A 27,972-nucleotide genomic window follows, 5' to 3' on the forward strand; every position below is an offset into this window, starting at 1 on the left:
TTGTAAATTGGGATTTTATTTTAAACCTAATATCTCCATCTGAATCTTGAGATCATTATTTTAATTAATTTCCTTGGCTTCAAATATTCAATTTACATGTACAATTATATTTATATTATTAATCGATACTTGTCCCCAACAGATGAAAAAAAAAAAGTTTATCTAGATATGAGTTTTTTACTTTAAAGAGGAAACGAGTTACCAATATGAAAGTATAAACATAAGTTAAATTGGTTTTATTCTTTCTAGATAAAATTAATTTAAATTAGTACTTGTTAAAGATGGAAAATATAGAAATGTTTATATATAAAGGATAGTTTTCTAAATTTTTAATTTTTAAACAGATTATCAAGGTAAAAGGAGAATCAAGATATGATTCCTGGTAACATTTAAAAAGTTCACAGAGCAAAAGTTTGTTTTCATTTGCATGTTTATTTACATGTGGTTAAGTTAAAATCAATTTAGACCAAAGCAAGAAATCACGCCTTACCCTTTTCTTTTTTTAATAAAGGAAAAAAACGCTAAATCTTTCTCCATTGTTATCAGAAGCAAAATTTTAAATATCGACGTCGATGTATAATTCTAGAAAAACTATGAAAATAAAAGATTCATACCAAATATTTAAACTAACAAATAAGAATCTAACTCTATTTAAAAAAAGTTAAAAATTATTAATATTATGTCCATGGTAGTGATATTTTATTAATACTTTTTTTATATTTTGTCAATCTTTCACATCGAAATTTCAATTCATCCCTCGTGTCAACATTGAACCTATAGATAGAAATGTCTATGTGACGAAGGGTATTTAATACCCGGATTGGAAGTTTGTTTAAGAACTATTTTCGAAACACCTGGCTATAAATCATGCTAACTAATTATCACATGATAAAGCAAGTAAGCAAATAAACTTACTTGCCCATATAAACAGAAAAGAAAGTAAAATTTCACAAACTTTTGTTACACATAATACAAAGCTCACTTTCAAGAAATGGCACAAATTTCCTAAGAGAATTCCAAGCTATTAACTTGCATGGCAACACAGCCTTAGGTAGTAGAGACAACAGATCAAGTTTTTAATTTACAGAAAACAAAAGATGAGTGGTTCATTTGGTGAGAACATTCGTCAACTGTTCCCTGTAAAAATTCCATAGAAACAATATGGCAGAGTAAAGGCTAAGAAGAAACAAAGGGATAGGTAAGCAACGAAAGAAGACAAAATACGGTAAAATTATAGATCTAGCCTTTGAATATCTGTAAGTATCGGGCTAGTTTGCACGCACCTCAACTATTCTTACAAGACCCTGTTACATTTGGATGACAAGAAAATGTATAGGATAATAAATTCTAAGTAGATGGTGACTATGGCTTGAGGTCATTCTCTTTAAGCCTTTTATTATTTATATTGGTTCTTATTGACTAGTGGTTATTTAAAAAGTTTCAATTATGTCTTGGACTTCGAATTATATTTCTATTTAGTATTTCCCGTTAAAACTACTAATGAAGTGCTAATAGGGAAGGTTTATTATTTATTTAACTATCTATAGCACGATATCAATTCAATCAAAACTTATCTAATGAGTTATATTATACCAGCATCTCATTCATAGTAGTAATTGCAGAGACTAAACAGAGGTATAATAACCAAAATACTAAGGGACTAAATTAGCCTAAAATATTTTCTAACAAAGAGAGAAATGCCATCAATTGATTCAGCAGCAATGGCAAGTTCCTGCATTCAAATATCTTTAAATGCTCGGTTCATACTGAACATAGCACTTGATTCAGTACTAAAGATTTATCATCATAAGGTTGTTTTCTGTATATACCCATTAAAGTTACACTCTGTCAGTCTGTACTATGAAACCTTTTTACGAGAAATATAAGATTTGAACTCTTCTATCAAACAAGATGTATGACATTTTATGGATTATGCTTTCAGTGTAAACATTTTGGTACGTACCAGAATGAGCTGAAGCACTCTTAACTTCCTTTTGCAGCTTATGAGTTATGAGGATGATGTTCTCTTATACCTTACTTCTGACCTACCATAAATTACGATGTGCAAGAAGAATTCAAAGTCAGTCTCTAAATCAGAGAAAAATTACACCCACTAGAAAGAAAAATCCAGTGGTTGAGACATGTGTCAATATGACTTTGTCATTATAAGAACAAATAACTCGACCACAATCACCAACCTAACTATAGCCCAACTGGTTAAGGCACCTATTTCTGATCAAAAGGTCATGAGTTCCAATTCCCAACCTAAATGTTGTACTAAAAAAAAGCTCAACCACGATCTATCTAAAACGAAACTTATCCCAAAATATTAATTTAGTCCTGAATAAAAAAATAATAATAGTAATAATAAATAGTAAATAATCTAGTCTGACTACACCACAAGTAATGGTCGGGAGTGGGAAAGAAACCTACTACCACTTTGTCCTCCCTAAACTCCCAACAAACTTCCGACATTCTAAATATACTCTTTAAAGTTTTCATAATGGATTACAAATAAAATGTGTTCTTTAAAACATTCAAACTCACCCTAGCACAATACAAAGAGTTAATGATATTTCCTTTTTTTTCTTTTCAGAATATTACAGTTGAAACTGTAAATAACAAGTTGGGGCAGGTGAAAATCCTCCAGGTCACATTTTCATAAACTTAAGAAAAATCAAAGTTCAGAAAATGCATTGATTCTAATAGCTTAATATGTAGCATTCATTATCTTTTCAATCTTATGCCCTCTAACAAGAAGAATGGACTTGCCTGTTGGGACTTTTGAATAAAACAAGGTATGCTGGATCTTCGGAGTTGAGCTTGAACAGCTCCTTAACAATGAAGGGAAATGAAGAGGCGCTGAAATATTAGGAGAAAGATACACTCAGTAATTATAGATATTTGCAGAGCCATTTGCATGCCCATTTGGGTTATATATGAAGCATAAAAGTGATTTGCACACTCCAAAATATTAATGATTTATAGCCATCAAATGTTCAACTAGTTGATTGTTTTGCAGCTTCTTCAAAATTCAGTTTGTCGGCCATATATACGTATTCAGTTTTTAAGTTGTGATAAACTTTTTAATGGATACGGATTATACTGGCACAAACAAGTAGGATTCCATGTAGTTCAACACCACTATATGTAACAAGGAACATTGATTTGCCCATGTCACACAATATGTAAAATGTCGAAAAGGAGGAACAGGTAAAACATAACTTTGATTAAAAGCACTGCCAATATCAAATTTATACCCCTCACATGCATACAGCAAAATGTCTCTCTGTATTTTGACAAATTGAGAATATTAGAAGATATGATAAAAGTTCTATAAAACAGACTGACCATCAACTAGGAATGTGCCTAATTGAGAGATGAGAGAGAAAAACGGAAGGAAGGTCATCAGGCAGCAATGCAGATGACATTCAGCAGACAGCTTCCATATTGAAGACATCACATATTCTAGAGCTCTGGATAGAATTTGGGAAGGAATAAACTGTTGGGATATTCATGTTGCATTCTTTACCCTTTTTTTTTTGTAATTATAATATCTTCCTAGTTATTTCTTGAAGCAGTCTTGCACAAAGGAATTTAGAATGCTTCAATCTGATGTTTATTAAATGAAAAGGAACCCTATTTATAGAGGGTTCTGATCTAACAAACTAAAAGTAACTTGAAGTTACTACACGGTAGAAGGAAAGCTTTTAAAAGATTACAAGTACAAGCTATGCACAAAGACTTAAAAGCTAACTAAGGCCATATACGGCTACATCATTTCTAGTTGGAGTAATATTTTGTAAACTTTATTGAAATAGACTGTGTGTCTCTTTTTGTCCTTTTCATTTCTTCGATGGAAAGCTTTTTTTGGTTTCTTAAAAAGAAAAAGACATCACATATTCACCAAGGCCCATATGGACTGGGAAATTTCAGTTACTAAAACAATATTATCAAGTTGGATAGGCATCTCTATCCCATAATATAAATTCAATGGATGAGAGCAAGTTTTCTGTACGCCCTCCAAATCGTTAATGTCTTCTCGAGCATCTTAATGTAAATGAATGTAAGAATGCAAAGATATATGTACATATACAGTGTACTCTGGACCAAAGAGAAATTTCGTTTTAACTTATTTTGTGAGAAGAAAGCTGAGAAATGAACTTGAAAAAAGATCATCAGTGGAGAAAAAATGTAATATTATTTCCTTGACCAATGGGCAGGTTCCAAATGCAAGAAAGATAAATATGTGATTTTCCAACAAAAGTGACAGATTACCTCCCAAAAATTATGAATAGGGCTATAAAGATTGCAGTAAGCCACGATTCTTCTTTATAGAACATCCAGACCTGATTTTATATAGGAGGACAAATAACGTTATTCGGCTTTCAGATAACAGATGAAGTCATGAAAACAAATATCAAGAAGCTACTCCAATTTTAAGTATTTACCTATTTACAAGTCATAAGAGAGCAAAGAAGTAAAGTTTCTTCCGAATGTTAGGGTTAATTTCAACAGTTCAAACTAGAGGCATTAGAAAGAAAGAACCATGTATCAGATCTTTTCTTTGAAATCTTTGGTTATAAAGACAACAGATTCTTCAATGATATAGAACAAGCCATAGGTATCTATCTTCACAATGTTATTTTTGTGGGCCTACCTTGGACTAAATTATTTCCTCTGAACCTTAGAGATATAATTTTACCTTTTTTTTTTTAACAAGAAACAAACTTTTCATTGATAATATATATATATATATATATATATATATATTTTTTTTTTTTTATAAGAAACAAAAGATATATATTAGAAACTAGCAAAAGGGAACAACCTACGGGTAAGGGCCGAGGAGGCCCTCCCCAGAAAACTACCACATTACAGCTTGCCAATCCCGTGAAAGAGAGGCTAAATTGTAATTACAAAAGAATCTCCTATAAGTAAGGCACCAAGATGCCGTAGTAATTTGTACATTCTCACAAAAAATATCAAAAGATTGAGAGGTATCGCTGAAGACTCTTTGGTTTCTTTCTTTCCAAATACTCCAAAAATAAGCTCTCCCAGAACAACTCCAAAGGACCCTCGCTTTTCCTTTTAGAGTGTCACCGTGTATAATTTCAATCAGCCAATCATCGACATTCTTAGGGAGACAGTCCGAAATGCCACATTCCCTCATAATAAAAAGCCAACACTTTGATGCGAAATTACAATGGAGAAAAAAATGATCAATGTTCTCCTCATTTCTAAGGCAAAGAGAGCACACAGAGGGAGAAATCATCCAATTTTGAAGCTTCTAGAAAAAAGTTCAAGGATACAAGCTCCCAAAGGACAGACTACTGAGGAGGAAACCAAAACCATCACTTAACACAAGCTGAGATATAATTTTGCTATTACATTCACTAACAAACTCCTCGGGAGAGATAACCTCCAAAGAAAGAGTTTACCAAATGTAGCTTCTTCAGCTTTGTTTACAAGGACAATCTTATTTCGTATAGTTTTTCTTTGTTTGTATTGTCTAATTTGACGGTCTCCCCAACAATATGTCACATATCCATGTACAAAATTTTGAAAACCACGTGATACTTATAATCCAGAATAGTAGATAGAGCAGTACAAATCTCGAAATCTCTACATCACTTTCTTTCTATACCCATCCCATTATGTATCGGTCCTGAAATTTTTCTACCTTGCGGCCTAAGCCTCGACCAATGCTTAACATACTATATGTTTCTACCCTCAGGTTTTTGTTTTTGTTTTGTTCTTAAGCTCTTAAATTTCACTTATTCTGTAAATGCTATATTCTCCTTTCTGTAGAAATTCATTAGGAAAAATTCCTCCTTCTCACCCTACTCGTCATTAAGCAATGACTCCCGCTCTTTGGTCAATTTCCTTTATAGTCTCATGCTTTTTGGTGTAGTGTAGTTGATGCCATAAACCTCCTTATTCCACTCGTTGATCTTCTGCTTTACACACTTGAGCTCCTAAATAAGCACAAAGCCTGGCCAAACCATCAACATCGACGCTTTTCCACCACGAATCAAATTTTTATAGGAAATCCTTGTGAAGCAGCCACATGTTCTCAAACTTGAAAGAAATAGGAACCCACCTAAAGAAACCTATGTCTAAAATAATAGGAAAATGGTCTGAAGTAATGCGTGACTTAACCATCATGGGATGGCTCAAGTGGTCAATGAAGGCCAATGTAAATAGCAAAGGACTTAGAGGGAATGGGTTCAAACCATGGTGGTCACCTACCTAGGATTTAATATCCTACGAGTTTCCTTGTCAACCAAACGTAGTAGGGTCAGACGGTTGGCCCTGCCCGTGAATAGTCGAGGTACGCGCAAGCTGGCCCGGACACACGGATATAAAAAAAAAAAAAAGTAATGTGTGACTTGCTCTGAACTCTTGAGTTCTGAAACTTGGAGATCCACTCTTTAACTAAAAATCTGTCAATTAGGGAAAACGTTGGACTGTCTCTCCCACTAGACCAAGTAAAGGCACCTTTAGCCATGGGGAGCTCAAGCAGCTAAAGGTCATCAATAAGCTTGTTGAAAGTTCTAACGAAAACTAAAAATAAATAACAGAAAAATGAAGAGAGTAATATAACAACAATATCTTAACAAGACAAATAAATGAAAAGGTGGATAGAATATAAAGTATACGCTACAACACACAGTAATGACTGAGAGCCAGAAATAAAAATCTAGGTTGATTTGCCACCTCAGGGATGCAAGAAGAATGATAAGGAATATAATACATACTGATAAAGCTGTGCCATTAATATAGAAGTCGACCAGTGTAGCCACCATCCAGCTGCAAATGTGCTAACAGCTTGTTAACCTTTAAAAGGAGATAAATACTGCATAATAATCGGTCAAAATCTCAAAAGAGGATATTCTATCAACAAGAAGAAATTTTTTTTACGATTTATGCAAAGTCTGTTCACAGCAAAACCCTGGGATTGCATGGACAAGGCAATATTTTATATTTTAATCTTTTGAAATCTTGTTTACTGTTTAGAACATAAGATTCTCTCTTAAGAATCTAGTTCTTCAATTATATAAGTGCTATTCATGATGGACAAATTACAGAAGTATGTAAACGAGTCCATTGAACCCATCCTTTAGAGTTTAACACCTTCAAAGAAGATTGGAAAAGATCTTAGAATCACCGAAGCTCATTTCCAAACATCTAATTTATTTTGCACCTCATGTACCTCTGTATTCCAAAATGCATAAGCAAAACTAAGGGCATTGGCTTCAAAAGATAGGGACAGATATCATAGGCCACTCCCCTTCATATGGGAAAAGATTTCAAGCTTTTAATAACAGTAGGCAAGAGTCTCTGTTTCTCCAATTAGGAAGAGGTTATCCATGGTAATCATCTGTGACTGACTTTGTAAACCGTAATGAAACTAATATCTCTAATACACATGCAGATTAGAGAAGTATGATGGACTAAACTAACCATCAATGAATTTGGTCTAGGTTGTTGACGAGATCCTATCACAATAACTCCTAGCTTCCAATCTGTTTGGTATTGTAGTTCAACAAGTATACTGGTTAGGGTTTAGAGGGAGCAAGACTATTCAGCTTCAGATTAACAGGGCCTTCGTTCGGGCCACTTGGCTTCAAAAAATAACAAAACTTTCAACAAGGGAGAGCCTTTTTATTTTTTTGGACTCGGTTATATTGACAAGGCTGTCTTGGTCTAAATGTTGCTTTCCTTTCAAAATTCATTTTTTAGAGAAAGAGAACGTTACTGACAGCAGAAAGCCAAAAAGGCAACAGCCTAAGGGCAGGGGTAGAGGGAACCCCCTAGAAAGCTTTCCTTTAAAAATTATAGTCCTTGTAATCTTTTGGCTTCTTGGAAGAACGTTTTTGTCATCTTCCAAGGCCAAGGCTTGGCTTTCTTCCATATCAAGGTTCTAATATCCTACAATCTAGATCACATCTTCATCCAAAACCCTTTATTGTTATAGAGCTCAAGAGATCTCAACTCATCAAATTGTTTGCTCCTTCAAAAACACTTTCAAAGACTTCCATGGTTTGTTCTCAATAACTAGTATTTTTTTCCTTTTTTTCTTTTTTTTTCCTTAATTATAAAAAACGAGTATTTCATTGATGATATGAAATATATAAAAAGCCACAAGCGCAAATTACAAGAACGATCTCCAATTAGAGGCTAGGTCGTTTAGAGTGTAACTGAGTAGAAACATTTACACAACCCAAGAGCTAAAACATTCTATCACTAAAGGCCTCAAAAGGAAGACAAGGCTTGGAAGATCCTATTGTTCCTTTACGACCATAAACTCCGCCCTGATAATTTGAACCCATGGAGTAGCTCCCTCATTTTTAAAAAGATGACCAGCCAGCAAGTAATTTTTTCCTTCTTATTTAATCATCATAGGTGGCCAAGCTGATATTTAATATCCTAGACAGGTAATTGCGCCTAAAATCATCCCAAGCATCGCTAACGTGGCTACTAAACTATTCTTTGGAGAGCTGCTAAGATGGAAATTTTTTTAATAAAGTTGCTAGTACCAGATAAACTCATATTGGTCAAAGTGAAAAAGAAGAAAATGGTAGACAATTTCGACATGGTACTTATTGAACCTTCGTAATATCTAACAAGTTGAGTCTTATGTCAGTTATATTATATAGAACACCAATACATAGAAAAAAGCATATACGGCTCATTCCTTTAACCACTAATCAACTCGTGATAGTTGTACTTCACAATTAACTTTAACCAAAAATAATAATAACAATTTACAATTAGGCAACCATGGAATAGTAATAACTTTTCACTTTCTAAGGTTTAGGTATCAACACCATTTTTTATTTTCCTTTTCTTTTTCTTTTGCCATATCAATTAAACATCATTCAAATGCATTAGCACTTAAAGAACAATCAAATTAAGGAAGAAATAAAAGTATAAATTACGGTGTATAAAGCTCCTTGCGAAAAGGGGAACCATCGCTGAAAAGATAGGCCATGATTACCGCCATCAAACAACCCAAAGCACCAAAAACTATTTTTGCAATCATAATATCGGAGTGCTTCCTGTGCTGCTGCATGCCGTTCCTATATATATAATATGTCAACAAGCAAATCATGTTTAAGAATAGGAAATAGAATGATGAAGTTTCTCAAAGGCTAGAAATAATATCCATAACCATAGCATAGCATTAAATTATGAGTAATGCTTGACGTCTCCCTCCCTCCCTCCCTCCCTCCCTCCCTCTCTCTCATACCCAAAAGAACTTCTTTCTTCCCTTTAAACATTTGATTGATCACATAACTACCAAATCATCAAAAACCCACAACAAAGAAGAAGAAAAAAAGATCTTTAGATAGAGGAGGAATCTTTTGAAATTTTAATAATTTATTGACTCATCAGGTAACTAAATATAAAATTCATTTACAAATTTACTCGAATTGAAAATTTATATTCTTCTAAACTTCATAGTTTATATTAGTCTATTGCTAAAGAACCCAAGATTCTCATTTCAAAATTAAGGGTGATAAGGAGTCACCCTAAACCCTTACAAGACAAAGGGAAGGGAATTGTAAAAAGAAAACCAGGAAAGTGTACTATGGTAAGGCCAACCCTTCCGGTGTTAGAGAGTTATGAAATAGCAGCAAGTCAAGCCCATCAAAACAAATCTGATATCTGCATACTGTGCAGCAGAATAGTCAGGAAGAACACTAAAAAATCCAAATATAAAATATGACGGAAGGTTTCTAATGCAAATAATTATTTAAGAGACCTAAAAGCTAAAACTCACAGTACAGACTATACTAGGTGTACAGCATACACACTTGTTTGGATTCTTGATCAGAACATGGTACATAATATCTTCAAAGGATTCCTGAGATGATAATTGCCACAACTGCCAAAGAATGTAGGCACAAGTAGCAATGCTGAGGAAAATGATAGGGGGGAAGAAGAGTTAATCGGATCTTAAAATAAAAGTAACAAAAATCAAATGAAGATTCAGCCTGCAACTATTACCAATCAAAAAACACTGCCACTTCCTATTGAAATAAAGTAGCCCATACATAGAAGCACATTCAGTCTTAGTAACATGTAAGAGTTTCGAAATCGAAATGTCTACAAAAACTTTAATGATTTACCAAAGTTTTTCAAGAATAAAACTGTGCATCACCAATATACATTCAGTATTAGTGGCAAATTTCCACCTTAAACAGCTTCCAGATTTGTGTATGCACAAAAGAAAAGGTAAATGCATGTGAAGAAAGAAATCACGAACTGCAATTAGATTCTGAGAATAAAGTTGAAAAGGGCATTGCAAGAACATCAAATAAGTAAAAGTATTTTAACTAATTAAATACACATAATCTTCTGAAATTTCGAAAATGGCATTCAAAAACATTGGATATTTCCCCCATTCATTAATGAAAATAAATAAAAATAGAATTTTCAAGGGTCAAGATATCTCTACACCAAACCCCAACAAGAAGTAACATTTAATTCATTATAGTTCAACAGTATTGTTCACACTAATGTATCCCATGGTCAAACCAGTTTTAAACTGGAAGGTGAGCTCGACAAGGATACGAAGTAATTACCTGCCAAAACATACAAGAAAAACTATCCAAATTGTTGCAGCAATCCAGTTCGATTCCTTGTAGGAAACCCATGCCTGATAAATTAAAAAATAATAATAATAAGCATGCAAGACTTTTGTAGGAGAAAAGCTATCATGAAGGCTTGAACACATATGTCAGATTGATTCAATACAACCACAGCAGAAAAAGACTGAAGGGAGGAACGGCCACAACAATCTTCCTCATGAGAGTTGGAGAGAGCAACTTTCTCGTGGTGAGAGTTGAGAGAAAGTACTTCCTATTCTATAGGAAATACAATGGGAGATGTACCCTTATTGAAGAGGTTTGCAAAGGGAAGACCTCTAAGGTCAAGTTTCAGTTGGGTATAGTAGCTTGAGTTCAAGATTCTAGTATGAAGATTAATAGAAGTAAATGTTTCGTCTTAGGCATTAACTATGATCCCTAAGTTGGTCAGGTGGGCTTCTTTGGTGGGATGTTAGGTAGGGTCCTTTCCTTCTTGTCTAGGTTTTTCCTTAGGGCACAGTAATTGAGCTTTGGGAAGATTAACTCTTATTCAGCCCATTTTAAGCAGAACTCCAACCTATTTCCTATCTTTGTTTAGAATTTTTGTGTCCATCAACAAAAACTTAGAGAAAATTATGCTAGACTTTCTTTAGGAGGGAGTTGGTGAAGGAAAGGGACTCGTTTAGTTATTGGGGGTTGATGTCTAAGCCTATGGATCTAGAAGGTTTAGGTATTTGAAATTTGAAGTTACATAATGAAGCCCTCCTGGCAAAATGGTTATGACACTTGGAGTTGGAATCTTTGTGGCATAGGGTCATAGTGAGCAAGTATGGTCCTCATCTCTTTGAATGGGGATTCTAAAGGCACTTCCAAGAATTCCTGGAAAGCAATCTCCTTCAGCTTTCCCTTCTTTTCTTAGTTTGTTCATTGTTTGGTGGGAGATGACAATGATACTTACTTCTGGGAGGAAGAGGATAGGTGGCTAGGGGGATCGCCCCTTTTGTTCATTGTTCCCTGCTTGAACCATCTCTCAATCCGTTCATCCCATCTTTCCTTCTTTAGGCAATGCAATCTTTTGTTTTCGTCGTCCTTTATCCGATAGGGAGACGTCAAATCTCGTGGCCTTGTTGTCCTTGACAGGGAACTTTGTTGTTACTCAATGCCAGAGGGATTCTCGTCTTTGGCCCCTAATTTTTCTGAAAGATTTTCCTGCAAATCCTTTTCCTTGTGTCGGGCGGATCCTCTCCCCTCTTTCTCCTCTGTTTTTCCTCGCTTTTGAAGGTTAAAATTCCAAAGAAGATCTATTTTTTGTTTCACATGTCTTATACGGCAGGGTTAATACTTTGGATTGTATCACGAGACACTCTTCTCTTCAAATTGGACCTCAATGTTGTATTCTTTGTAAAGGAGTAGCAAAGGATCTCGATCACCTCCTTTGAACTTACCAATTTGCTTCTTCTGTTTGGGATTGTTTGTTCTAGGCTTTTGGGCTTTGCTTTGTTCGCACCAGGGAGTGTAGTTCAATGTTGGAAGATGTTCTAATCCACTTTCCATTTAGGGATAAGGGTGGTTTCGTGGCAGGCGGGTTTTTTCACGGTTCACATGGGGTTTATGGAATGAAATAAACAACATATTGCGCTTTTGTATTCCGTCCTAGGAAGATAAAAAGGAGAACGAACCAAGCGACAGAAGCAAAGACTGGACTAGAGAAGAAGCGCCGAACCAGGTAAGCACCAAAACCCGGGTCGACCACGACCGACCCGAGGTCGGTGCCGAGCAGTGCTCGGCGCCCACGACGAAACACATGGGCCTAGGAGTCCAGATCTCCTAAGCACATCCTAAAAGATTAGGATTCGACCTCTATAAATAAGAGTGTGAACCAAACCCTAAAGGTACGCTGAAATACGCTACAAATATCTACTCTTTGATACGCTGAAATACCCTACTCTCCATACTCGACTACTCCATAAGCATCGAAGCCTGTGTGGCAAGAGCCACACCGGTCTTTAGTGCTATTCTTGTTTTGTAGGTCTCGTCGATCTCTTTTATTCCAAAAGATTTGTACAAATTTGGTGGAATCCAGGTCAAATTTCTACATCAATATATTCTTCCCTTGAAAGCATGGTTTTTCATCCACACCAAAAAAGAAAAAAAAATGAAAGAGAATGGCTATTGAGGAAGAACAGTAAGAAAAGAACATATGGAGGCATGCGAGCTTGTAAACTTTACATGAACAGACAATTAAGTGTATTCAACAGGAAATTTTGCTCTTTCCTAAATGGTCTAGCAGTTCTATTCACGACAGGAGATTTTGAGTTATAGAAATAACTAAAAGTGTGCAAAGTCAAATTTTCGTAAAAGAGAATATAATGAGAACTTAATTTTTCCATACCGCAATAGCTATGACATTGAAATAAAAATCAATTAAAGCTGTCACCATTAACCTGAAACATATAAGAACAAACTTGTCTATAATTGTAGAAATAATAAGAGAGAGAAATTAATAACTCAACACTACAAAGTAACACAATTTTCCCTCTGATTAAAATAATTTTTATTTTATTCGGTCCGATACACGTGTGAATTATCGTTGAACTAAACTCATATTGTCAACAAATTTATACTAAACACACCCAAATTAGTAATTCTTCCGAGAGTGGCTACAGAAAATGTATGTTTATTTAAAAAGCACTTCAGAAAAAGAAAAAATCATCCCAAACATATATAAGTCTGGTATCAACTTTGGAAACTGGACAAATCTATGTTTACAAAATGAACAATCGAACTACAAAATCAATATGTAATGTTAACAAAATTCAGAGGCCAAATCAAAACGTTTTAGTTTTCCAAAACTGAATTGTTTTTCAGGATAGCTGCCAAAATTTCCCAAAAGCACTTGACCTAGTTATTTCTGGCAGTTTAACTCGTTTCATAGTCGGGATAGTTCTTTAAACACCAAATTATTTTGATCGCATAAAGAAGATGATCACTAGGCACATGAACAGAGTAACTGAAGCAGCTCGATTCTGTAAACTGAGAGGGTGGAATGGTAAGAACAAACATGAAAAACATATAGTGCAGAAGAAAGAGTACCGTGAAAGAAGTTCTCTGCGGAAAGGAGAGCCATCAATGGCGGTTGTATATGCGAGAGTTGCAACCATTGTACAGCCCAACAGAGCAAACAGAATCCTCCACCCAATTACCGCCGAGCTCGCCATTGCAGACGCGTGATACTTTGAGAGAGAGGGTGGAACAACCGGATAGATTATTGAACAATGCGGCCATTGTTGCTGCCTCTAATCACTTTGTATGCGATATTCGAAAATGTCCTTACTCTCAGACAAGTCGACAACCATTTGATTATTATTATTATTATTTTTTTTTTTTTTTACTTACTACTCACTCGTCACACAACAGTTAGGTTTTTTTAGTTTACAATATTTTGTCGTATCTTGACCGAAGAAATAATCAGTTGAACTAAGTTTATGTTGATCTTCATTGTACTAGAATTGCGTGGCTTTCTCTAATAGTTTCTAAAAGCGGAGGAATTGAGTCTGGACAAATTCAGTACAACAAAAACATCAAATTATATTTGTTTGCACGGACAAAATTAAAAATCGATGTCGATGTCGATGTCGATTGAAATGTCGATGTCTCAATTTTATGGAAATATCAATAAGTGTCGATTTCGATGAATATGTCGAGGAATGTTGTGAAGATAGAAAATTTATAAAAAATATTTAAATTAACAAATAAACATTCCGATAATGACTACTATTATATCTATATTAGGGATATTAGATTGATATTTTGTATATTTTATTGATTTATTCCTTATGTGGATGTTGGACAACAATCTAATACCCTATTGTACCTCATTTTTAATATGGTGATAACATCTAATGGTTTGCGGGGAAAAAAAATATTAATAACGATTGTTTTTGTGTAACTAATTTTTATATAATTATTTTAACGTTTTGTTATACACTGTTTAGAGTGATTTTTATATAATTAAAAATGATTTTAAATTATTAATATTTAAAATTTAAAAAGTGAATTTGAAATTTTAGAAAAATAAAAGTGATTGGAGAAAAAAAAATTAGACAGATAAATTTAGAAATAAACTTATAAAATACATGAAACTAACCATTTAGAGAGTGATTATAGAAATTTTAAAGAAACAAAATTAAACATAATAAATAATGTTAAAAATAAATAAAGTTATAAAGTTCAAAGTTCTATAAAAGAAAAAAAAATCTCAACATTTAGAGAGTGATTATAGAAATTTTAAAGAAACAAATTTTTGTTTATAATTTATGTTAGACGTTTATTAAAACTTAGAGGTCCATTAAAGTCATCCATCAAAGTTGGACTATAATTTGACATTTATTTTTCATTCTCTTAATCACGAGGTTGGTCCCTCCGATATTTAGTTAATTTAACTCACAAATTTAAGTGAACATGAATTGAATCATTGATATTTAGTTAATTTAATTCACAAATTTAAGTCAGTATGAATTGAGCTTATTGACACATATCTCTAACAAAAAAGTCATAAGTTTGAATATCCACCAGCACTTATTGTATTAAAAAAAATAAAAAAAAATCACAGACTTAAAATAAAATTTATATGTTTTAATGAATTTTTAGTCACTTCCTTTCAAAATAATAATAATATTAATAATAAATTAATCTTACTTCTTATATGGCATTTGTTGCCACACGTATCAAATCACAACTCTTTAAGTGAATTAGTGTGCCGTGTCAACAAATTAATAGAGACTCATTACAATATTGTTGAAAAGAAATATGATTTATAATAAAAATTAAGAATTAGAAAGAGACATAATTATAACGTTACAAAATTTTGACCATAAATAAATACCACCATTTTGGGTTAAATTATAATTCAACATTCGATTATTAATTTATTTAGTTACAATAGTGAAACAATAATACTATCAAACATGTGCACAAACCAACCTGAACACTTCACTCGTTATAAAACGATCCTACAATTTTTTTACGTGATAAAATTAATTATTGACATATTAAAAAGTTAGGAAAATTTTAATAAGTGTAACGATGAGAACAACCAAAACGTGTTGGCATTTTTGTTATCAAAAGTAAATTATGTGAACAATGATGATATAATGTGTGTGTTTCAAAAATTTGTTAAGCAAGAAAATAAGTATGGAAGTATTCATTAAAAGAGAATAATATACTTACAATATTGCACGAACAATGATTTTATATCACATCATACTAGATAATAAAATGATATTTCAAACAAATAGTTGAAGTGAATAAAATATTTTAATAATATAATATAAAAAAAATTGATGGTTGATGTCCATAATTGTTTAACTTAAAAAATAAAAGAATATTTTAATTTGGACGAGGTATATATATATATATATATATATATATTTATTTTCTGACAATGATAAGAAATGAAATCTCAACGTTGTTCCCTTCGGTCCATACAGGCATGAACCACGTGAAGGATTTAATTCCTTTTTTTTTTAATATAACGAAAGATTTTAAATGTCGATGTTGATGTAAATGTCGGGATTTCAATTTTACGAAAATATTGATAAAATGTCGATATTGATAGATACCTATGTAAAAATTAGATAAATTAAAAAATTGTAAAAGATATTTAAATTAACAAATAAACATTTTCCAACTTATAAGTTAAAAATAATTAATATTAATATTATGTATATAGTTAGTGACATTTTGTTGATATTTTTCATATTTGTCAATTTTTTGTACTATGATGAAAATGTCGATTTATCCATCATATTGATGTCAAATCCTTGGAAACATATGGATATGTCGATGAAAATGTCGACGTGATTTTAGAACCATATTCTAATATTCTAAATGAAATGAAAGCTAGGAAATCAATATGAACTTTTTTTAAAAAAATTTTAATTTAATGGACTTGAAGAAACTTTATTTTTAAATGACAAGGGTGTAATTGATTTCAAATTTTCAATGGCAGCCACATATTCACATACAGTTGTTCAAATCAAATACTAAAGAGTAGAGATGGAAGTACAATCTCTAAACCACGGGAGAAACTATTTGATGAGACCACCGTAATATGACTAATAATTCTGCACTAATAGATTTACGAGAGAGATTAAGAAAGTATATCGAATCTATATCCAGCAGTTATGATATATCCGGCCATTAGAAAAAACATGAAGATTTTCAAATCCACGTATAATGATTATTAGGAAAAGGTCTGATTTAATACATTTTCATCAAACGGGGGCATACTCAAAAATTCATATTTATTGCTGTAGAAAACATTTTTTTATGGCAAAAAAAGAAAAAGAAACAGAAAAAGAAAGAACTCCTGGAATGGGCCGTGGGATATAACAAGTCCAGAAGCTGAGGTTTGTAACGTCCGCTAGGCAATATTGGGCTTTCAACTCAAGCCCATTAAATTATTTCCCAACAAAATTCTAAACAAAGAAATAAGGAAAAAAAGAGAGATTCGAATTCTGTAAATGTATGTGGCAAATTTGTTTTTACATTCTATGATTTAAATAGTAAAAAGCGAAATACTGAGTAATGACTACCTCCACAATTCTGAAAAATAATTTTAAAAAATGGTCAAATCAATATTTTCTAAAGAAAATTATGGGAGGAGATAAATTAAAATTTACCTCTACCCACATATGTCGTCCCTAGGTAGGTTTAGACTCATCTATCAATTTTACCCCTACATCTAAGTAGTCATAGATTCCTGGTTAGTTGTGAATTCCTAAAATATCTACCTACATAGTAATCAAACTAATTTGAATGTATTTCAAACTAATTAAAAATTATATTAAATTCTCCATAAAATCGGGATAATGACTTGTAGAGATTTAACCTGGATTCCATGATCGAAATTCATATAGTATGCATTCGAATTATAATAAAATTTTAATTCAACGAGAACTGAAAAATTTATTATTCTTCTGGATGGCTTTTTGCCACAAAATATGTCATCAAAACTGTTTGTTGTCACATTCGTTCGAAATGAAACTCTGTCCTAGCTTGATTCTGTGTGAATTGCATCGTTTGATTCTCATCATTTGAGTCCTAATTTTCAAAACTTAGAAGCAAAAACATTGGAGGAGTTGATATTTAAGGTAATATAATTGTTGAGAGTTTAGAAGATGAAGAAGATGATTGAAAATGACAATGAGAATTATAAGTAAAACAGCCGCCAAAAGAAAAAGTCATTTTTTCAGACCGGAAGAAGTCAGAATGTGACAGCCTTTAAACTCGACAAAGACTTTGCAATAAGAAGTACATACCCGTTCTAGGCGCACGAGCATATATGTTACTTTCCATCCAAATGTACAAACTAGCTATCAATATAGTTAAAGAATATAAATATACATACATTCATATACACACTATTTTACAGATATATTACCAAACAACTTGAACAATTTTTTAAATTAAGATTAAATTTCTAAATTAACTACCAAACACATATTCATAAACACTTAAAATAGGTTTATGTTGAACAATTTTTTAAATTAAGATTCAATTTCTAAATTAACTACCAAACACATATTCATAAACACTCAAAATATGAAATACGAAATACAACGCTGTAATTTATAGATTTATGTTTTCAAATCACCAACCAAACACACCCTAAAGCTTTCATTCATTGTATGTATGATATATCACTAATGTAACGTTATTATTTTTTTGACCTAGATATGTGGTTAAGTTAAAGTTGATTTAGCATGAATAGAGCAAGATTTTTTTCTTTTATACGATAATACATGTCTTATTTACTTGAGTTATTCTCGTCTTTCCCCGTTATTCTAAGAAGTTTGTTTAAGAACCATTTTCGATTTCTATTTCTCAGACCAATAGTGGAGCCTATTTATTTATGAAATGGTAAGCAAATCAGCTTGCTTCCCCATATAAACAGAAAAGAAAGTTAAATTTCACTAAATTTTATTATACGTAATAAAAAGCTCAATTCCAGTAAATGGTACAAATTCCTTAAAAGATTTTCAACCTATTAACACAGCCTTAGGTAGTAGAGACAGCAGACCAAGTTTTTAGTTTACAGAAAATAAAAGAGATGAGTTGTTCATTTGGTGAGAACATTACCATAATCATTTCCTGGACATTCTTGAATTGTGCCCTATACCACAAAAATATTATTTCAAATTCCATAAAAATTATATACAAACAATATGGCAAAGTAAAGGCTAAGAAGAAACAAACGAACAGGTAACTAAAATATGGTAAAGTTATGAGTGTAGTCCTCGAACGAACTTTGAGTATCTTAAAAGTTTTTCCTTTCTTTTTTCTCTTTTGAGTATCCGTAAGTATCCGGGCTAATTTGCACGTATCTCAACTATTCTCACAGGACCCTACTATATTTGGTTGACAAGAAAACTCGTGAGATATTAAATCTTAGGTAGGTGACCAATATAGATAGAACTCATATTTTCTAACCCTTAACTATTTATATTTGTCCAGATTGATCAACCGACCAACCCATAGTAGTTATTGAATTATATTTATGTTTTCTCTCTGCCGTTAACACCGCTATGAAAGGCTAATATGGATGGTTTATTATTTAAAACTTATCTAAATAAGTATATTATAACAAATGTAGGACTAAATAGAAGTATAATCCAAAATTTACCAACATGATTGAAACTTTTTAAATTTTAGGAACTAAATTATTTCCTAACAAATAGAGAGAAACACCCTCAATTGATTCAGAAGTAATGTCAAGTTCCTGCATTCAAATATCTTTAAATCCCAGAGGTACTAACTTCTGTTTGCAATCTATCCTTAAGATGGAAAATGGAAACTTGAGATACATGCATTATATACAACAAAAGGTAGCATAAAACTGTATCGGTTTATACTGAACATAGCACTTGCTTTAGTACTACTACAGATTTATCATCATATGGTTGTTTTCTGTATACATTAAAGTTACACTCTATGCTATGAAACTTCTTTTACGAATTCATCAAGAAATATAAGATCTGACCTCTTCCATCAAACAAGATGTATGACATTTTATGGATTATGCTTTCAATGTAAACATTTCGATACGTACCGGAATGAGCTAAATCCCTCTACCTTCCTTTGCAGCTTATGAGGACAATGCTCTCTCATATCTTCTTTCTGACCTGAATTCAATAGTGACGTTTTTTCTCTGTCAGTCCAGAAGGCTTAGTAGAGAGCCAGTGGCATTGATCCAACTAATCAACTACCTTTGACATTTAGTGAGAGAGACATGAATAAATACAGGGCAATCATTATTATTATTATATGTAGAGAGATTTTTTTTTTAATAAGAAATTGAACTTTCATTGAGGATAAATGAAATAATATACCAGGGGCATACAAAAAACAAGTCCACCAGAAGGAGACCAACCAATAAGAAAGGATCCCAATCTAAGAATGTACAAAAAGCTTTAGAAATCAATACCCATAGAGAGGTATTAAATTTAACTAGCTCCTAAATTCCCACGACCTCTCACCCATAAAAATTCTACTATTCCTCTCAATCCAAAATGGTAATTGATTGAATAGGAAGAGTTTTAAGTAATAAAAATATATTAATAGCCTAAACGAGGTTTCAGTTCCCATAAAGAAGTTAACTTTAAAGAATACAATTCTTTTCCTCTCTTTCCAGGAGCTTCTCTCGTGTTGCCACTTTATATCATTTAAATCATTGTTGTCATTACTTTCCTCCGCATTATTTTTAGAATTTTGGAGTCATAAGTGACATTAATTTGAGCTATATCACTTGAAGTTATGTATTTGACATATAATGACAATTTGTAAACATAACTGCTAGGATGCATGGCGATCAAAATAATATCTGCACATTTAAGTGGAAATTTGAACTAGTCCTGTTTAAAGTTTAGATACATATCTGCTTCCTCAAATAATTTCATTTTAGCCTCTTTTTTTTTTCAGGTTTCGACTTTTTAAGAAAGAATTTTATATAGATTCATCACAACCAAGATACTCATTTCACAATCTTTCAAAAAAGAAACTTAATCACAAAATATTAATCAAGATTTAAAAAAAAAACTGTAGATGAAATTGTAAATTACAAGTTAGCACGGGTGACAGTCCTCCAGGTTCATATTCATAAAATAAGAAAAACCAAAGCTCAGAAAAGAATTGATTCCAATAACTTAAAATATAGCAATTTTTACCAATTTTTTTTCATCTTATGCCATCTAACAAGAAGACTGGGACTTGCCTGTTAAAACTTTTGAATAAAATAAGGTATGCTGGATCTTCGGGGCCGAGCTTGAATAGTTCCTTAACAATAAAGGGACATGTAGAGGTGCTGAAATATTGGGAGGGTAATAAAGTGTTAGAGATATAGAGAGCTATCAAATGTTCAACTAGACCACCGTTGATTAGTTTTTTCCTTTTTTTTTTTTATTTAGTTTGTCAGTCATATATATTCAGTTACTAAGTTGATAGAATCTTAAACAGTCAAGATAGAGATACATATGCTGGCACAAATTACAAGTAGGAAGGAACATGGTTTGCTTGACCAATGGCAGGTTTCAAATGCAAGAAAGATATGTGACTTTCAGCACAAAAGTGACAGATTACCTCCCGAAACCTAGTAATAGAACTATCCAAAAGATTGCAGTAAGCCATGATTCTTTATAGAACATCCAGACCTGATCTCATATGGAAAGACAAATAATGTTATTCAGCTATCAGATGACTAACAAAGTCATGAAAAACAACTATCAAGAAATTATCCCAGTTTTAAGTAAAGATGTAAATTTTCTTTAGGCTTAATTTCAACAGTTCAGAGGCATTGTTGAATCTGTGCATCCTAGCAAGAAAATGGTGTATTTAACCATCTAAAAGCAACAAGAGTAGATGATAAGGAATTTAAGACATACCGACAAAACTGTGGCATTTATATAGAAATCGATCAGTGTAGCCACCATCCAACTGCAAATGGGTTAAAAGATTGTTAACTTCTAAAAGATAACATGTTGGATTTATCAATATTTGTGTAAATATTAGGTATCAATATTAGTTGTCAATATTTAGTCTTTATTATTGATATTCAGTCTTTATGGTGTTTATTACTTTCCTTGTTTGTAGTTGGTCATTCTCCTATATAAGAAGACCTAAGTCACATGTTTGAATTAAGGAGTATATTTTTTACTCTCTCAAATTAACAAAACAAATGCAGTATAAGAACAGAGATTATCACTTTAGAGTCTAGTTTTTTAAATTATAGAAGTGCTATTCATGCTAGACAAATTACACTTCAAGTATGGAAATGAGTCCACTGATTCCATCCTTACTCCAACAGAAAAGACTGGAAAAGATCTTAAGATCAAGTCTCTACAAAATAAAGCTCATTTCCAAACATCTAATTTATTAAACACCTCATGTAATTCGGTATCCAAAAATATACAAGTATAACTAAGGGTATTGCTACAAAAGATGGGTACACATATCTCACTCTCAAACAATTCATATAAGCAAAGATTTCAAGCTTTTGATGACAATTGGCTAGAGTCTCTCTCTCTCCATGTAGGAAGAGGTGTTATCCATGGTATTATTTCTAACTGTCTTTATAAACTGTAGTAAAACTAAGTCTCTAAAATACACCTGTGGATTACAGAAGTATGATGAATTAACTATTAGTTTAGGTATTAACACCACTTTTCTTTTTCTTTCATTTTTCCATAATGAGAAAACATAATTCCAAAGCATTAGCACATAGAGAACAATAAAATTACGAATAAAATAAAAGCAAAATTACGGTGTAAAAAACTCCTTGCGAAAAGGTAAACCATCACTGAAAACATAGACCAAATTTACTGCCATCAAACAGCCCAAAGCACTGAAAATTATTTTTGCAATCATAACACCAGAGTGCTTCCCGTGCTGCTCCATGCCATTCCTATATGCCAACAAGCAAATTATGTTTAAGGATGAGGAAAAACAATAATGAAGCTTCCAAAACTCTACAAATAATAACCATACCATCACATAAAACTATATAAGTAATGCTTCATGTCTAAGATATAAAAAAAATTCACATTAATCCCTCCACTGAAATTCTCAATAATGTTCATACTCATTGAACTTTTGTCTACCCTTTAAATATTTGATTGACCACATAATAATTGTTTAACAATTGTTTTTTTTCTAGACCAACAAAAATCCACGACAAATAAGAAAAAAACACCTTTAGATGCAGAAGGACTCCTCTATCTAAACTTCATAGTTTATATTAGTCTATTTCTAAAGTAGAATCCTAAGACCACAACTCCACACCCTTATTTCAAGTTCCTTTTTTTTTTTTTGGGGGGGGGGGGGGGGGGGGGTGGTAGATAGGAAACTAATACTTACGGTAAAAGAGAGCTCAAAGCATAAAAAGCAGGGGGATAAGGAATCACCCTAAACCCCACAAGCCAAAGGAAGGGAGTTGTAAAAAGGAAACCAGGAAACTGTACTATGGGAAGGCCAAGCCATCTGGTATTTAAAGAGTTATGGTAATAGCAGCAAGTCAAGCCCAACATAAGCTATAGTCCAAAAAAATCAGAGATGCTGAAGTTATTAACAGAGTGAAGAAAAAACATTCTTTTATTTCATTCAATTTCTTAACACCATGATGAAGAAAAAAAATGGACTTCTTTAACTGTGCAGCATAATAGTCAGGAATATCAGTAAAAAACTTCCAAATATAAAATATGACGGAAGCTTTCTATTAACTATTTAAGAAACCTAAAACTCAAAATACAGACTATACTAGGTATACTGCATACACACTTGTTTGGATTCTTGATCAGAACATGGTACATGATATCTTCAAAGGATTCCTGAGATGATAGTTGCCACAACTGCCAAAGAATGTAGACACATGTAGCAATGCTGAGGAAAATGAGAAGGGAAGAAGAGTTAATCAATTCTAAAATAAACGTAATAAAAATTAAATGAAGATTCAGTCTACGGTTATATTACCAATCAAAAAGCAATGCCACTTCTTATTGAAATAAAGTAGCCCATAATAGAAACAAATTCGGTCTTAGTAACAAGTAAGAATTAAAGATTCATCAAAGTTATTCAAGAATCAGCATAAAAAATGTTCACCACCAATACATATTCAGTTTTAGTTGAAATTTTCCACCTTGAACAGTTTTTTTTTTTTTACTAAAGTCGTTACTAATATAAAATAACTATTACACCTTTTCTGACAAACCTGATCACAGTTTCTAGATTTGTGTATGCACAATAAAACAGATAAACACATGTGCACAAAGAAAACAGTAACTGTAATTAGAATCTGTGAATAAAGTTGAAAAGGAAATTCAAGAACATTAAATAAGTAAAAATATTTTAACTAATTAAATGCATAAAGAATTCTAAACTTTAGATAATGGCATTAGAAAACATAGGAGATTTCTCCCATTCGTTAATGGAAATAAATAAAAATAAGATTATCAAGATGTTATCAACCCCAACAAGAAATAACATTAAATTCAGAAGAATTCACTAATATTATTCAACTAACATATCCTATGGTTAAACAAGGTTTACACAGGAAGGTGAGCTTGATAAGGATACAAGTAATTACCTGCCAAAACATACAAGAAACGCTATCCAAATGGTTGCAGTAATCCAATTTGATTCCTTATAGGAAACCCATGCCTGATAAATTAGGGGGAGAAAGAACAAGCATACAAGACTTTAGGAGAAAATTTACTTTGAACACGTATGTAAGATTAATTCTACTGTCTATAGATGATTCTGAAGTAGATGGCTAGATGCTTATCCTTTGAGCTTGTTAAATGACGAGCATAAACGGGTGGTATAAAAATTATAATTTTGAACCAACAATCTTATATGAGTATTCTCTGCATAAAAAGTACATCAAAATCTCAAAAAATGAGCAAAAACCTAAGATAGGTTCTTAAATTAGAGTGATGAAATTTATAAAGCATAATGAACTGACGAGAGAGATGGTCAAGATTATGGCGGAGAGAGAAGGAACGAGAGAGATTGAAAAAAATTGGTGGAGTTTGATTCCTAAAAAGAATGATTAAGAAAACAGTAAGAGAAATGAAAGAGAAAGGCTACTGTGGAAGGACAGTAAGAAAAGATTAAGGGTAAACCCTCCCTTTCAAGAGAAGTGTTAATTTCGTCATCAAGTTCAAAAAGCGACACTTTAGTCCCGAAATAGTTCTAAATAATCCTTGAGTCAATTTTACTGTTAATTTGACTAACAGAGAAATGACGTGGCATTTGAGGTGCTTTTAGATGAGGTGGCAATTTTTATTAATTTTATATTGATTTAGATTTAGTTAGCTTTATTATTATTTTTTTCCATTACAAAAATAATAATAACTAAATCTAAATTAATATAAAATTATTAAAAATTACCACCTTTAAAAATTAACATCTCAGATGCCACGTCATTTTTTAAAATTGAAGTACTCAGAGAGCATTTAGAATAATTTCTCAAACCTCAGGAACTAAAGTGTCCCTTTTTGAATTCTATGGACCAAATTGACACTTAGTTCAAAACTCAGGGATTAAGAGTGTATCTTAACCAAAAATTAATGATCAATTTCAAAACAATAATTTGGCAGCAAGCGAACTTGTAGACTTCATATCAACATAACATGAAGTGACACCAGCAGGACCTTTTCCTAGCACTACAGCAGCTCTATTCACGACATAAATGGGTTAAGCTATAGAAATAACTAAATGTATGCAAAGTCAAAATTTCGTAAAATGGAAACTTTACGAATGAAAGCTTAAACTTTCCATACCGCAATAGCCACGACATTGATGTAAAAATCAATCAAGGTTGACACCATTAACCTGAAACATATATCTAGAAACTTAGATGAACAAGTTCAGACTTGTAGAAATAATAAAAGAGAAAAAAGATAATAATGACTCGACACCACATTGTAATGACAGTAAAAGAAAGAACACCAAATTACACAACTTTCCCCAGTAATTAATTGCTTACAATGAGAATGTTATAGCAATTAGTTAAACAATGACTAATTACTTTCAGTCTTCTTAAAATAAACTACATGATCAGAGCTTGGCTTTATAATTTTTAAGTTGAAAAACGTGCGGTTTGAGCAAGTCTTAGAGACAATATATGTTCCAGTCAAAGGAAAAAAAAAATTTATATAAGAATTTTTTATATATAATTTTCCGTTTTAATTATTTAACTTTTATTGTTGTAGTGTAGTACTACTTACAAATATTTTATCTTGATCCCTAGATTTTATATAGAAAAATTGACTTTAAATAAATATCTTAGTCACAACACAAGGATGGAGTCAATTTGAGAATTATAGTTATAGGCCAAATTTATGTTAAATGCAATATGAAAATTCAACACAGATATCAATATATTGTTAACAAAATCCAAATATCCACAAAATGTTTTGGTTTCCCGGAGCAATATTTTTCCAGAAAGTAGAAAACAATGTTAAAAGGTGAAATACAACACAGTTTTCAAACATACGCCTAAAGAGGCCTTAGTTATCCAAACAAGCCTCTTTTCCTTACTCGAAAAATTATACAATTAGCTCATCAAACTCATAATATAATTACGTTTCTAAACTTTCAATTGTGATTTTATGAAGTTCTTGTGACACTATCAACTAAATGATGACATAATGGTATGTTATGTGTCACCATGTAATATAAGGTCGTGTAAAACCAACCTAAATTTGTCCACTAGCAACGTCATATCATCATTAACGATATCAGCTTCATAACATCACAATTCAAACTTTTTGAAGTTTATCATTAAATATTCGCGACCATCGGAATTGAGTTACAAAATATATAATTTAAATTTAGATAAAATTATGTGTTTCTTAGGGCAGTTGCCGAAAATTCCCAAAACCGCCATGCCTGTGGATTCTGGCACTTTTAACTCGCTTTATAGTCAAGGCAGTTCTTCAAACACTATATTATTTTGATCGCATAAAGAAAAAGCTACTCATAGTCATACTCATGACACAGAAATATACATAAGATGATCAGTAGGTACATGAACAGAGTAAATGAAGCAGCTCGATTCTGTACATTGAGAGGGAGGAGGGAGGCAGCAAGACGAGGAAGGAGACGGAATTATAAGGAAGAAAATAGATGAAAACGTCTAGTGTAGAAGAGAAAGTACCGTGACAGAAGTTCCCTGCGGAAAGGAGAGCCATCAATGGCGATTGTGTATGCAAGAGTTGCAACCATTGTACAGCCCAACACAGCGAACAGAATCCTCCACCCAGTTACTGCCGAGCTCGCCATTGCAGACGCGGTGCTGCTCTGAGAGAGGGAGACAGGGAGCCAACTGAAGCAACCCGGAGGGATTGAAGACGTCGGAAGTTAATGGAGAAGACGGGGAAAATTGATGGGACTGGACCACGTACCAATAATTGCTAATCACGCGGTGCTTTTTTTCTAAACATATCACGTGGTGCTGCACGGTAGAATTAAATATTTATTTAAAATAAATTCTTAGTCCATAAATTTCAACGTGGATTTCTATTTAGTCCTAAAGTTTCAAACAATGACACTTTGATCTCTAATCTTTGAAAAATGGTTCTAAAATGTCTTTGGAATTAACATTCCGACACTAACAGAATGCTGACGTGGCAATGATGAATTAGGAGAAGGAGGACTTCGACTCCCAACTCTTTATTGATCAGGGAGTTCGCTGCTCTTTGAATGTCAACAACCCGTTGATTTCATATATATTGTTTTTAATTATGGGTCAATTTTTTTTTTCCATTTTTTCTTTCTTTTTCTCTCACTTCCCCACTTACGAAAATGAAAAAAAAATTGATACATAATTAAAAATAATATTAAATTAATATATATCAAACTCATTAGTGTCACGTCTGTTAATCTTAATTTCAAGAATCTTTTAGAACAATTTTTCAAAGTTTAGAGATCAAAGTGTCATTTTTTAAATTTATTGACCCAATAGAAACCTATCTTCAAACTCATAAATTAACGACCACCTTTAATTTTGTTCAAGAAAAAATTGACATTTAATAAATTTAATTATATATCATATGTAAACAAAATTAAAATTATTTCTAAAAAATTTTTAAAGTTATATTAAATTTTAAATTTTGTAACATTTTTTTAATGAAATAATCACTAAGATATGATCGCAGTGCATAAATAAACTACTGGTCATAACTAACTTATCACGTGATAGCAACCATGACAAATACAAACATTAAAATTAAAATAAATTATTAATATAATTAAAATGTAGTTTTATACTCTACCTTATAGTCAAATAAAATAAATCAATTAATTCTCAAAACTTTAG

General features: G+C 32.3%; 2 protein-coding genes across 7 annotated transcripts; both read right to left on the reverse strand.

The window, feature by feature from the left end:
* Positions 1-878: 878 nt before the first annotated feature.
* Positions 879-13,928, reverse strand: LOC111006414 (uncharacterized). 6 transcript variants are annotated; one of them, XR_015790195.1, is made up of 11 exons: positions 13,692-13,928; positions 12,991-13,042; positions 10,596-10,669; positions 9,825-9,926; positions 9,613-9,675; positions 8,946-9,086; positions 6,762-6,813; positions 4,279-4,349; positions 2,773-2,862; positions 1,964-2,040; positions 879-1,137 (listed from the first exon to the last, which is right to left on the reverse strand). XR_015790195.1 is itself a non-coding variant. In XM_088122473.1 (11 exons), the coding sequence occupies exons 1-10, from the start codon at positions 13,814-13,816 to the stop codon at positions 2,009-2,011; spliced, it is 807 nt and encodes a 268-aa protein (XP_087978599.1). In that variant the 5' UTR covers positions 13,817-13,926; the 3' UTR covers positions 879-1,137; positions 1,964-2,008. The 6 variants fall into 6 exon arrangements, 4 of the variants coding, with proteins under 4 accessions (XP_087978599.1, XP_087978600.1, XP_087978601.1 ...); XR_015790196.1 differs by having other exon boundaries at positions 879-1,304; XM_088122473.1 differs by having other exon boundaries at positions 1,964-2,045; positions 13,692-13,926.
* A 4,631-nt stretch (positions 13,929-18,559) lies between these two features.
* Positions 18,560-27,061, reverse strand: LOC111006539 (uncharacterized). Its single transcript, XM_022278541.2, has 10 exons — positions 26,812-27,061; positions 25,433-25,484; positions 24,235-24,308; positions 23,430-23,531; positions 22,417-22,557; positions 21,539-21,590; positions 21,237-21,307; positions 20,872-20,961; positions 19,711-19,783; positions 18,560-18,774 (listed from the first exon to the last, which is right to left on the reverse strand). The coding sequence occupies exons 1-9, from the start codon at positions 26,934-26,936 to the stop codon at positions 19,747-19,749; spliced, it is 744 nt and encodes a 247-aa protein (XP_022134233.1). The 5' UTR covers positions 26,937-27,061; the 3' UTR covers positions 18,560-18,774; positions 19,711-19,746.
* Between the last annotated feature and the right edge of the window lie 911 nt (positions 27,062-27,972).

This window comes from Momordica charantia (genome assembly GCF_013281855.1).
Source record: "Momordica charantia cultivar OHB3-1 chromosome 4 unlocalized genomic scaffold, Mcharantia_2.0 BLBB01000004.1, whole genome shotgun sequence".
In the NCBI taxonomy this organism is placed as follows: Eukaryota; Viridiplantae; Streptophyta; class Magnoliopsida; order Cucurbitales; family Cucurbitaceae; genus Momordica; species Momordica charantia.